Source organism: Microtus oregoni, unplaced genomic scaffold (genome assembly GCF_018167655.1).
Source record: "Microtus oregoni isolate MIOR12 unplaced genomic scaffold, Mior012 000017F_ref0000208, whole genome shotgun sequence".
In the NCBI taxonomy this organism is placed as follows: Eukaryota; Metazoa; Chordata; class Mammalia; order Rodentia; family Cricetidae; genus Microtus; species Microtus oregoni.
In genome coordinates, this window is record NW_024543076.1 from 27,100,502 (window position 1) to 27,112,876 (window position 12,375).

Genomic DNA, 12,375 nt, shown 5'->3' on the forward strand with positions numbered 1-12,375 from the left:
TTGCCTCACATTCGGCTCACCTTGAAACTCACGGTCTAAATCACAGGTCCTATTTGTCTGAATTTCACTGATTCCTTCTCACTGTTCAAATGTCTGAGAAGGCATCCCTAGTTTAGCGTTCGTTCTACTGGTGATGAACACTGAGTAGACTCCACTTTATTTGCCTTTACAAACAGCTGGTAGGAATGTTCTTGTTCTTATCTCTTGGTGTATGAGGGCTAAGGGGTGTTTGCATTTACACACAGGAGTGGAATTCCTTAGGCACAGAGTGTGCACACCAATAGTGTATTAAATAGCACCAAAGAGTTCTGCAAACTGAGGGGTTGATTTACATCCGCACTAAGAGCTAACGTGAGTTTCTGTGACTTCCCATCTTTGCCAACACTTGACAGTGCAGCCTGGAAATATGTGTCAATCTAGTGTGAGCGGTTGGCACAGTGCCTAGGATATGGCATAGAGCCATGGCTCCAATGTTTATCTCTTCATTTACCAGGAAGGTTGGAGAAATAGGTGTATGTGTGGTATGTGTATGCGTGGTGAAGGTTCAGTACATGTGTGTGTGCACGTGTGTGGAGGCCAAAGGCTGACCGTGGTGAATGCCCCTGAGGAATAATGCCTATGGCTGTCTTCTGGCCTCCACGTACACTTGTCCACACACAGATGGACACCCATATAAACAGACACATGCACACACAAACACACACCACCACCAAGAGAGAGAAGCAAGCAGAGAGAGAGAGAGAGAGAGAGAGAGAGAGAGAGAGAGAGAGAGAACCTTTTAAGATAATCCAGTTGGATCTTGGACATGTGAATTCAAATATTAACATCCTACTTTTGTGATTTCACCCTGAAAGGCATATTACTGGATGTAGGCTAAGTCTTCACACTGTCCTTCACAGTTTTAATCTTTTATCAGGTTTTCTTTTGTGTCTGGGATATATTCTGAATAATCTCTTCAGAAAGGTCCTCTACTTCATGAATTCCCTTTTTAGCTTTTGAAAGCTCTTTAGTTTCTTAAAATGCAGTTTCAGGTACTTTAATCACTAGCTTTTTTTTTATTGATTTCAAAGTCTGATAGTTTTAAATATATAATTCTTTTATATTGTGTTTGATAAATGCAAAGACGAAAGTCTCTCTGGGTCTTAGTTTGTCTTGAGTTGTTACTATTGGCTTTCAGTCCCTGCACATTGTTTCTATGTTTCTTTCTTTTTCTGCGAGTGTGAGCGTGTGTGTGTATGACTGTGTATGAGTTGCGTGTGAGTGCGCATGTGTATTTACTATAAGTTCAAGTTTCTTTAATTTTGTAGTGTTAAGTGGAATGTGAAGTCACTGATTTCTGCTAGGTAGATTCCTGAGAGTTCACCTTGCATTGAACAGCTTCACAGTGAGCGGTTTTCTGGATGTCTTCTAGAAGACGAGGGTACTGAAAAGGCACAGGCTGCCAACTTGTCTGCTGATTGGTTTGTCTCCAAACATTTTTAAGGAAGCTTCTTGGTCTCAGCATCAGAGCAAAACTTCACGAAGGCTTAGGAGCAAGTGTGACTACTTTGGACACTAGCTTTATGTGTTAAGCTTCTTGGATTCCCCACCAAAGCTAGTCCTGGGCTTTAATTTCTATCCCAACTAGAGCCATGCGTGCAGTTATGGACTACAAAACTCCAGGGCTCATCCTCCATATAAGTGACATTTTTCATACATGTGTAGCTTTCATGGGCAACGCCCAACCTGGAATTGTTATAATCCTGTAAATAGCAGAATTTGAAGAACTCAGACAACGCCTTGTGAGTTGATTTGCTTGTTGCTTCAACACCACCCACCCTCTGCCCCATTATCAAAGGAACTTGGTAAAAGCAGGTCTGATCATTGCGTCCTTGTGTTTTTCTCCCCAGATATGGACTTTCCAGTTGTTCTCCAGCCTACAAATGCAAACGAGAAGACACAGCTAATCAGAGAAGGATCTCGAAGTTACTGCACAGACTCTTGATGTTGGGCCCACGGAGGATTCGCAGCTCCTCCTCTTGGTCCAGCCCTGTCTCTGGGGGGTTGTGGGGGAGTGGGAACATAAAATGCTGTGAACGTACGTGTTCACATTTGTATTTTATTTTTAGGTTAAGGGGAAGATGTTTGCTACATAATTTTCTCAGACTTTCTCTTTGTGTAGAATTCCTAATGAAAAGCATTTAGTTTGATGGATAAAGGCCTGAAGAGTTGTTTTCTGCTGCTCGCCTACGGTAAGACTGTGGCAGCGGACAGTTTCCGTGAGTCTTATCTTAAGGTGAGCCAGACGTTATTTCTCACTGACTAAAGTTGTAGAAGAAAAGACACTTTCCACCTACTTAACTAAACACAATAGTCACACTTGCCATACATGTCGTAAGCGAAACATTCAGAAGAGTTGAGGAGCTTGGGTTTGTGGAGCTCCTTGTTGATATTTTAAAAGATCACAGAAATATGACCTAAGAGAGAAATGGCATTTACTTAAAACCGAGTAAAAACAGGGAACAGATGAGGGCTAGGGCATTCTTTTAGACTGGCTTTAAAAATAACAAAAATATTCAGCCTGGTTAAATCTTAGAACTGAGCCAGAGAATCAGCATGAGCCTGACCCAGCCCCAAGCAGTACGTTGACCACTTTCTTAGGAAAATGATCCACGTATAACCTGCCAGTATGAGGCCGATAAGAAAGAGAGACACACGCGAAGTAGGGGATGTGGATCTAATATCTACAAAGTTACGTTGCAAAGCATCACTCCCGTTTTCGTAAAATCCATTATATTGATCAACTCCACATGCTAGCCATCTTAGGCTTCAAAGTCACCTCGGTAGATGTTTGTTTGATCCCTTTAATCTCACTATGTCCAAGGAACCATGTGCTGTTTCTAAAACAGTACAGCAGCAAGGCGACGTGCGGCGTTTTCCTGAGCCTTTCTTAGTTCTTTATGTAACGTTCCTTTTCAAGTTCTTGTTATATTTTTTGCATAACGTTGCATAAAGTGCCATCTCCTTTGCCTTTTGTTTCTTCTCCCCACCCTACCAAATTATAGTCAATTGCTGCTAAATATACATCGTCAGTGGAAACCAGTGTTACATCTCTGACAGTTCTAGAGTCCCCGAAACTCTGCTCAAACTGTGCAGGGGCTGGAGCTTCTTCCCCTGCGCACCGAAGCAGAGAGAGATTTGTTTTGAAGACTCAGAAAACAAGTTCTGACCTGTGTGATGACTGGTCCTCGTACGGCCGGCACTAGGGATACAGATGCACACCACACTGGCAGCTTCCTGGAGAGCTCTCTTCAGAGGTCTTTGACCAGACGAAAAGGACCTGTGGCTTAGGCAGTAGTTTGTAGGGGCAGCCACAGGTGAATAAAAATCAGACTGATTGAAAATAGGAAGGTGTTCCGAGAGAGAGTCAGGCACACCCACTAGGACATGTCAGGTGTCTCTAATGGACAGCTGCAATTAGGTTTCTTTACAACCATTATATATGGGATTTCAGTGGCTCTCCAGTTACATCTATAAAGCTAAGAAATCACTCCCTCTCTAACATTGCCCAAAGACTTTAATTTGTAACGGGGTTAAAAGTGGAAGCTTTTTTTTTTTTTTTCGGAGGTCAGTGTCTTAGGATTTCTCTTGCTGTGAAGAGGTAGCATGACCATTCCCACTTTTATAAAGGAAACCATTTAACTGGGGATGACTTACAGGTACAGAGGTTTAGTCCACTATCATCACAGAGGGAAGCAAGGTGCCACACAAGCAGACACGGTGGCAAAGAAGGAACTGAGAGTTCTACATCAGGACAAGCAGGCAGCAGGAAGAGAGATATACTGGGCCTAGTTTAAACGTCTAAAACCTAGAAGCACACCTCCAGTGACACACTTCCTCCAACAAGACCGCTGCTACTCCAACAAGGCCACAGCGCCTAATAATGTCACTCCCTGCGAGTCTACGGGGGCCAGGCTCATCCAAACTGCTTCATTCCACTCCCTGGCCACCACAGGCTTGTAGCCATATCATAATGCAGAAATGCATTGAATCCAACTTCAAAAGTCTCCATAGTCTATCACAGTCTCAACACTGTTTGAAAGTCCAGAGTCTCTTCAGAGACCACGGCAATCTCTTAGCTGTAACCCCATGCAAAATCAAGACACAGATCACATACATCTAACCTTCTGCCCAAGGTTGTGCACAAGTCCCTGTGGAGGTCAATGAGGAGGGCACAGAGGCTGCGGCTGCTACATACCTCAACGTGACGAAGAGGTCCCTCAGTGCCACCTTCCCGCTTCTGTGCCGGCCACCCCTTCCTTTCTTCATTCAACATGTTAAGACAAATGGGATTCTAACATCATGGCACAGAATATGTATTATCGTTCCAAGAGGGAGGAAAAGGAGCATAGTGAGGAAATACTGGACCAAAGCAAGACCAAAAATCAGCTGGGCAAACTCCAAATCCTGCATCTCCATGTCTGATGTCAGAGCGCCCTTCAGATCTCCAACTCCTTTCAGATTCGTTGACTGTAACGCACTTCTCTTTTTTGGACTGGTTCAACTCCCTGCTAGAAGTTTTCCTTGGCAGGTAGACCAGGACCCTGGGGTCTTTAACATCTTGGTTCCTCCGAGGCAATCCAGGCTTCTTCACAGCTTCATAAAATGGCCTCTCTAGGTCTCCATGCAGGGACACCCCGACATACACCTGGCCTCAGTGACTTTCTTTAGCCATGGAGGGAGATTCCATAACGCCTTTCTTGTATTCTTGACTCGAGAGCCAGAACAAGGCCAAAGCTGCAAAGTTCTGCTGATTGCTGGGGCTGGAGCAGGGCCCCCTTGTTCAATTACATCTTCACCAGCTTTCTGTTTTCAGTGGTTTCCTTCACTGCCTAAGCTTGGCTGACCTAGAACTCACTCTGTAGACTAGACTGGCTTCAAACATAGAGGTCCACCAACTTCTGCCCTTTGAGTGCTGGGATTAAAGATGTGTACCACCACACTTGGCCCCAAGCTTTTCTTTAATTCCCCTTCACATGCTGGAAACTTAGTGGGGTGGGGTCTTGCTCTGAGGTGACGACTCCCTTTATTCACGTAGTGTCAGGCTTTTCTTTTACCTATTTACACTTCCTGGTTCCCCTTTTCTCCTCAAACTGTATGTTTTAGATTTTTTTTTCTTGCTCTGCGTGCTCCTTTCATTGTAGAGATGCAGAAGCCTGGCCACTAATAGCCACGCAACAGTCAATACTAGGCTGTCTGGAAAGCCCTCTGCCAAAGCCATTGATCTATAACTCTTCAATTTTAGTCTCAGGCCAGATTTTTTGGACAAGGGCAGAAAGCAGTCACATTCTTCAACAAGGTGTCATACGAATGAACTCTAGGCCACATATTAATATTCTTCTCCTCTGAAATGTTTTGAGCCAGGCCCCCAGAGTTCAAATCATCTTCATCATCACTGTCTTTCTTGCTCCTACTGGTATGGCCCATTAACCCGCCACTTAAAGCATTTGGTCTCTTTCTTAATCCAAAGTCCCAAAGTGTAGACTACAATTTCTACGTATCTAAAGAATCTAATTATTCTGTCTATAAGTATGACAAACATGAATGACTATTTACCTATAATACCTAATACCTATATAACGTAAAGACGAAGACTATATATCAGAATATTAAACAATCTTTAAACAATTGTGAAGTTAATGAAGGCAATGACCTCAAAATGTAAACAATGTATAAGTATCTTGATCAGAGGTAGAAATATATAATGCAATATGATAAAAAGATCCTAAAATTGAATCAGTATACAAAATGTCTTAAACAGAGGTAGAAATATACATGCATACAATCTGACAAAATAACTTTGCCTACATGTACAAATATTGTAAACAGAAATAGGAGCATATTCAATAAAACAAATATAATTTGAACTTGTATCAATACACAAAAATCTATAGCCAATGTAAATTATCCATAAATAATAGCTCACAAGTATTCACTCTATTATTCATTATTATTATGATTATTATTGTGAGTAATTTCATACTAATTTGCCTATTATCTCATTCAATTTTCATTGCTGCACTAATTTGTTGGGGGAGGATGCTTGTTCATTTTCTGGAAGCCCAGACTCTGACAAAGTTTTGGCAGGCCCCGGCAGAGGAGTCATTCTCCTACGGGCAGTTCCATGGCTTCTCATTGACTCTGTTTACTCTCTCTCTCTCTCTCTCTCTCTCTCTATATATATATATATATATATATATATATATATATATATTCTATATTCTGTTAAGTCTTTAGCCAAAAGCAGTTTTTTATTTTATTAACCAATGTTATACAGAGGAAAATCCCACATCACCAAAGTCCACATTCCTCCAAAGGGAATCATGGTCAGACCTACCACAGTAATACCCAAGTCCTTCATACCAACTTCTGTCTTAGATAGGGTTTCTATTGCTATGAAGAGACACCATGACTATGGCAACTCTTATAAAGGAAAACATTTAAATAGGGCTGGCTTACAGTTAAGAGGTTTAGTCCATTATCATCATGGTGGGCACAAGCAGACATAATGCTAGAAAAGGAGCTAACAATTCTACATCTGGACCAGCTGGCAGCAGGAAGAGAGAAAAAATACATTGGGCCTAGCCTGAGCATGTGAAACCTCAAAACCCACCCCCAGGGACACACTTCCTCCTACAAGACCACGCCCACTTCAACGAGGCCACTCCTCTAATAGTGGCACCGCATGTGAGCCTATGGGGTCCATCTTCATTCAAACCATCACAATCAGTAAATAAAGTTGTCCATCTATGATGGGGATTATCTGGGTCCGAGAGAGGAGAGAGCTGGGAGCACACATATGTGATGGCTATTCTTGGTTGTCAACTTGACTATATCTGGAATTAACCAAAACTCCAAAATAGGGGCATGATTGTGAGGAATCACTGTTAAATGTGAAGTAGGAAATACCCACTTCTGGTCTGGATCTTTGATGTAGGGAAGACATGCCTTTAGTCCAGATCTTTTGATCTGGGAAAACCCACCTCTAATCTGGCCCACACCTTCTGCTGGAAACCTATATACAGACGTGGAAGAAGGAAGTTTTTCTCTTTGTCTGCTTGTTCTCACCTTGCTGGCAGGTCTTTTCCTTCACTGGCCTATTTAGACCCTACTTCTTTGAGATTCCAGTGTCTAGTGAAGACAAGCTGAGACATTCAGACTTGTGGAGCGAGCAACTATTGGATTCTCGGCTTTTCACAGCCTGTTAAGTCATTCTAGTAAATGAAAAAAAAAAGCCTATAAGTCTAGTGAATTCTATAAGTTCTGTTACTCCAGAGAACCCTGACTAATACAACAGTACACATCATTTTTGCCCAATATAGCACAGCCTAATCGCTGTCCATATCCTTGATTGATTAGGAGGTCTTTGGGAACATGTTGCCTGGCTCTAAATGGGTAAACTTTATTTATTACCTTTGTTCTATGGTATTTTTTGGGAAACATGTATGTGTTGGTGGACCATTTGATACCCCAATCAGCGGCCTCTGAAGCCTCAAGTCTCCTGCCTTTCTGAGCATCAAAAGCAGATAGGGTCTCAGAACCACAGCCTCTTCCCTTTCCTAGTCTTTTCTCCCATGGCACCACAGTTCGCTGTCTTTCCACCCTGCCTCATCTGTGACCAAGAGAGATGAGAATAGGATGATTCATCTCTTTCTGACTTCATGTTCTCTCTGACCTCCAAGTTGCTGGGGACCAGATGCAGCTCCTGCCTTGAAGCAGCTTCTGGAACGTTAAGCGTTTAGCTGGTTTTCCACAAATTTTGACACGCCAAAGCAGACAAACGTAATGCGACTTCTTATGCATATCAACTCTCTCACCCAACAAGACCCGTGGAGACACCCAGTATTAATAGCCCCGATAACTAGCAAGTGCCTGGAACTCTATGACCAACACATAAATACTACTTTGCATTTGGAGGAAACAAAAGGCTAAATTGCCCAATCTGTGGGTAATTTGGGCTTAACACTTCCTTCCTGTGTTCTGACTATAGGGAGACCAGGCTTATTCTGGATAGCAAGTTAGAATCTCAAAGCTCACCTCTTTCTCTCTCCAACCTCCTTTTTTTTTCTCACATGGAATTTTTAACTTCCATTTCCAGCTTGCTCAGGCATTTGGTCCAAAGGTGTCAAAGGTAAGAGCCAGGCATGGAATCAGAATCAAATTCTCAGAGCACATCGGGCCAATATTCTCCTCCCAGCTTGTTTCTGACTCATGATAAGACACAAATGCCTCTGAATGAGGGCATGAGTTCTTGAGAACATGCCTCAGCAACAGAGGAGCAAAGGTTCATCATGTGAGAGGGAGATGTTCAAGGAAAGGGAGATGCTAGCCATCAGCTTTGGCAATGGTCATTCAGAGTCCAGTGGCCTTCCTGAGTGGCTTCTGTCTAACCCTGATACCATGCTACCAGAGTGGGAGATTTCATGGTCATCTCCTTATTTCTTACCATTTTATGCCAGAATATAATCTTTTAAAAATGTTCATTATTTGAGAATCTCATACAACACATTTTGATCACATTCTTTTCCTTCCTTTCAACTTCTCCTGATCCTCACCTGTCCTTTCTCATCCAACTTCAGGTTCTTTCTTCCTCTTAAAAAATACAAAACAAAAAAAGTTTAAATCACAACAAAACTAATAGATTCTGATTTGTGTTGGTCAACGACTCCTGAGCATGGGGCTTGATACTTCTCCATGATCACTGCTGCCAGAAACTGGACACAACATAGATGCCCATTAACTGATGAGTAGATAGTGAAATGTGGTACACTTACACAGTGGAATATTATTCCACTAAGAAGCATGAAACTTGCGGGTAAATGGATGGAGCTCGAAACAACCATCCAGAGTTGGGTATCCCAGACCCAGAAAGACAAATATTGTTCATGGATGTTAGCTTTTGATTGGATAAAACATATATTTATATGTACATTTATGTTTACATATATATATATATCATTATTGGGATTACTTGATGTGCTATTTCTATATTATAAATGGTATGTAGGCTAAAACCCATTTGGGAAGACTAGCCTGGAAATCCGTATACCTAAAAGGGCTCTGCTTGGTCCCTGACTCACAAAGAGGATTCCCATTAAAGGCACATGATCTCTGTGATAGGCACATGCAACCCGCCTCCTGCATATCCTGATTTGCATATCACAAATGTTAGAGCATTTGTGACCATGGCACATTTGTAGCAAAAGCTCCAGGCAGATGTGATCCTATGAAATGTGAGATAAGGTTACCGTATATTGTCCAGACAGATCCGGTAAAATCACAGACATCCTTGAACTGTAGAAGAATCTCTGAGAGATGCAATGGGATCTCAGCATGATCGAAGGCATGCCTTGAAGACAGAGGGAAGAAGCCATGAGCCAAAAAATACAGTTCTAGAATTGGGAAAACTCAAGAAAAACAGGCATTCCCTTGGAGATCCCAGAGAGAAACACTGTTAGGTCAAAGCCATAGACTGTAGGCTGCACACACCCCAACAACAAGCAGGCCCCTCATGTTACACTCTAGAGCAGTGGGTCCCAACCCCTAATGCTGTGACCCTTTAACACAGTTCCTCATGTTGTGGTTACCCCAACCATAAAATTGTTCTCATTGCTACTTTCTAACTGTCATTTTGCTACTGTTATGAATCAACCCCCGTGAAAAGGTCATTGGACTCCCCGCCAAGAGGGCCAAGACCCGCGGTTTGAGAACCCCTGTTCTAGGCCTTTTCTCAGATGTCCTCACTGTGAGCCCCCCTCAGCCAGACATCATGGGGCACCCCTGCCCCCGCTTCTTTTCTCCTTAAACCCCTCCACTAATGTGCTATCTCTGCACTTTGAGGATTTGTATCTGTCTTTTTGTCTGACACACAGTAGCTAGTCGGGGAATATTTGTGAAGCCAGGATTGAACCAGTGCTTTAGCATGGAGAACTGTCCGTCTAATAGAAATAAAAAGGCTGCTGCAGCCGTTGTTCTTAAGGAAGCTTAGCTTTTTTTTTTTTTGCAATATTAATGTTTTGTGATATATTCCTGAAGTGAAGCAAGATAGAAGTGGCCACTGTCTCCTGACTCCTGGCCACCTGGTTATAGAGTGGTGGCTCTCAAACACTTGAGCAGTGTGCCTTCCCTAAGTCCCCATATGATCTAAGAGCCATGTCCATTTCAAGAACACCATTCTTCTCCAAGCAGAGAAATCCCTTGAGAAAACCAAATCCTCCTGTCCAAAACCCGGTCCAGGCTGCACTGAGATCCGAGCACCACTGCCGAGTAGCATCTGACTCAGGCGCCTGTGACTTCTAGCACCGTCCCTCAGATCAGAGTTTATAGCAGTGTTTCCACAGCGCCAATAGCGGTGTAAGAACCTAACGCCTCCTGCCTGTCGGTCATCTCCCAGCACCTGGCATGTGTGAGAGGCGCCTTTCTCTCTCTGTAAGAACAGGATGGTGTCGAGGAAAAGGGTAAGCATGCTATGACTTCCTGGAGTTGTCATGCTGGTCCAGCACTGTACCCAAGATGCCAAATCACACTCCAAGAATGAAATCAGCGGTTCTCAGGCAGCTGTTAACACAGGTTGTTGAGTGTCGTTTTCTCAGTGTTTGTTAAATTATCACATTTTGGGTTTGGCAAAGAGTAATTGTTTTTTCCTTACACAATTTTCACTCCTGGGATGAAATTGCAACTTTTTTTTAGATTAAAAAGTGATCTGCTTGGATATGAATATACTAATGTGTGTGTGTGTGTGTACACACACGCTTTCATGATTAATCTTCAGCTTAACTTCACATTAAAAGGCAGAAGATCTGAGGGGCCAACAAGATGATTCAGTGGATAAAGACGCCTGCCATGCAGGCCTGACAATCCAAGTGAACCCATGTGGTTGTGAGAAACAACTCCTGAGTGCCCTTTGACCTCTCCATGTGTGCTGTGGCCTGCACATGTATCCCCGACTCCTTATTTTCTGAGTCTTGTTAAGAGGTGAGCTGAAGACTTCCTGTTTTCTCCCCCCTCACCCACTCCTTGCAGCACCTCCTTTCTAGGGACGTTTTTGTGGCCCCTTTGTCATAGTCTCAGATCCACCAATAGCTGTGACAATCTTGTAGTGAGCTGTTTTATTTGTTCATTTCAAAGGCAACATTGGGGTCTGGCATGGTGGTGCATGCCTTCAGTCCCAGCACTCAAGAGGCAGAAGCAGGCAGATGTCTGAGTTTAAAGCCAGCCTAGTCTACACAGCTCCAGGTCAACTAAGACTACTAAGTGAGACCTTGTCTCAGAAGAGAAGACTTTGTCGTGGCTGGTTATATAGAAATAGGGTGCTGGGGGTGTGTTCAGTGCGTGTCTAGTATACACAATATACTGTACCTGTCCCCAGCACCCCCAAAACTGTTATTTTTAAAATTCTAATATATCAATCAGGTTCCACCCATAATTCCCCAGAATGGTTAGAGGAGATTAAGAAACCCTGTTGTCTAGCATCAAACACACTCACCTTTTGCTAGTTGTTACTCTAAGGGCCTTGTGTAAGTTGACTCCTGCGGTCCTTTTGACAACTCTCTGAGTTCAGTACTGTAGCTAGTTATCATTCCTCAGGTGAAAAATCGGAGATCAGCAGCCATGAATACTAATACAGGAAAGCCAGCATTTGGGCTAAGGTAATTGGGCTTTAAGGTCTGTCTGCTAACTATGTATGTTATTCCCCGATAGTGCATTCTGTAAAGTCAGACACAACCTAATGTGAGAATAGTAATTGCATCCAACACATTCTGATTTATCCCTCCCCAACTTGAAGTGATTACCATGGGTCTCTAAATCCAACTTAATGTATTCTGTTCCATTATTCTGAGTCCATAAAATTGGGATGAGAACATTGCTGACGTCTAAAAGTAAGGTATTTCAATACCACTCATACAATAAAATGCAAAATCTTTTCATGACTTTAAATGTTATCTATTCACAATAAAACTGAAATTATACCCAATTTCTCCATTGTACAAAGTAAGGTACAAATTGTGAACTTTTCCATTAGTAAAAATATATCATCCTCCTGTCAAACTTCCAAATTAGTATTCTCTTATTAGTTTTTCATAATACAAAGGGAACAGAGCTTGGGAAACTTTTACTTTTTAAACTTTAATGCTTGCCGCCCCTTGGAAGAAGGGATGGATGTGAGTCTGCGTGTGCACTGATGTGCACACACTGTGCAGCAGCTGACTTTGCCCCGGTCATCTGTGTTTACATGCCATGGTGATAGGAGCATTCTGCGCCACACTCCAGGTCTCCTGTGCCCCAGCTCCCTTTGTGGCGCTCAGCTCTGGTGAGCGACTCTGTGTGCTGTTGTCT

General features: G+C 42.8%; 1 protein-coding gene across 1 annotated transcript in view; it reads left to right on the forward strand.

Moving 5' to 3' along the window:
- Dnajc5b (DnaJ heat shock protein family (Hsp40) member C5 beta) overlaps positions 1-1,998 on the forward strand; it is a 46,224-nt gene extending 44,226 nt beyond the window's left edge. Inside the window, exon 4 of the mRNA XM_041667887.1 lies at positions 1,890-1,998. Coding sequence (XP_041523821.1) covers positions 1,890-1,984 — 95 coding nt within the window. The 3' untranslated portion in view covers positions 1,985-1,998. The remainder of the gene's footprint in view (positions 1-1,889) is intronic.
- The last annotated feature ends 10,377 nt before the right edge of the window (positions 1,999-12,375 follow it).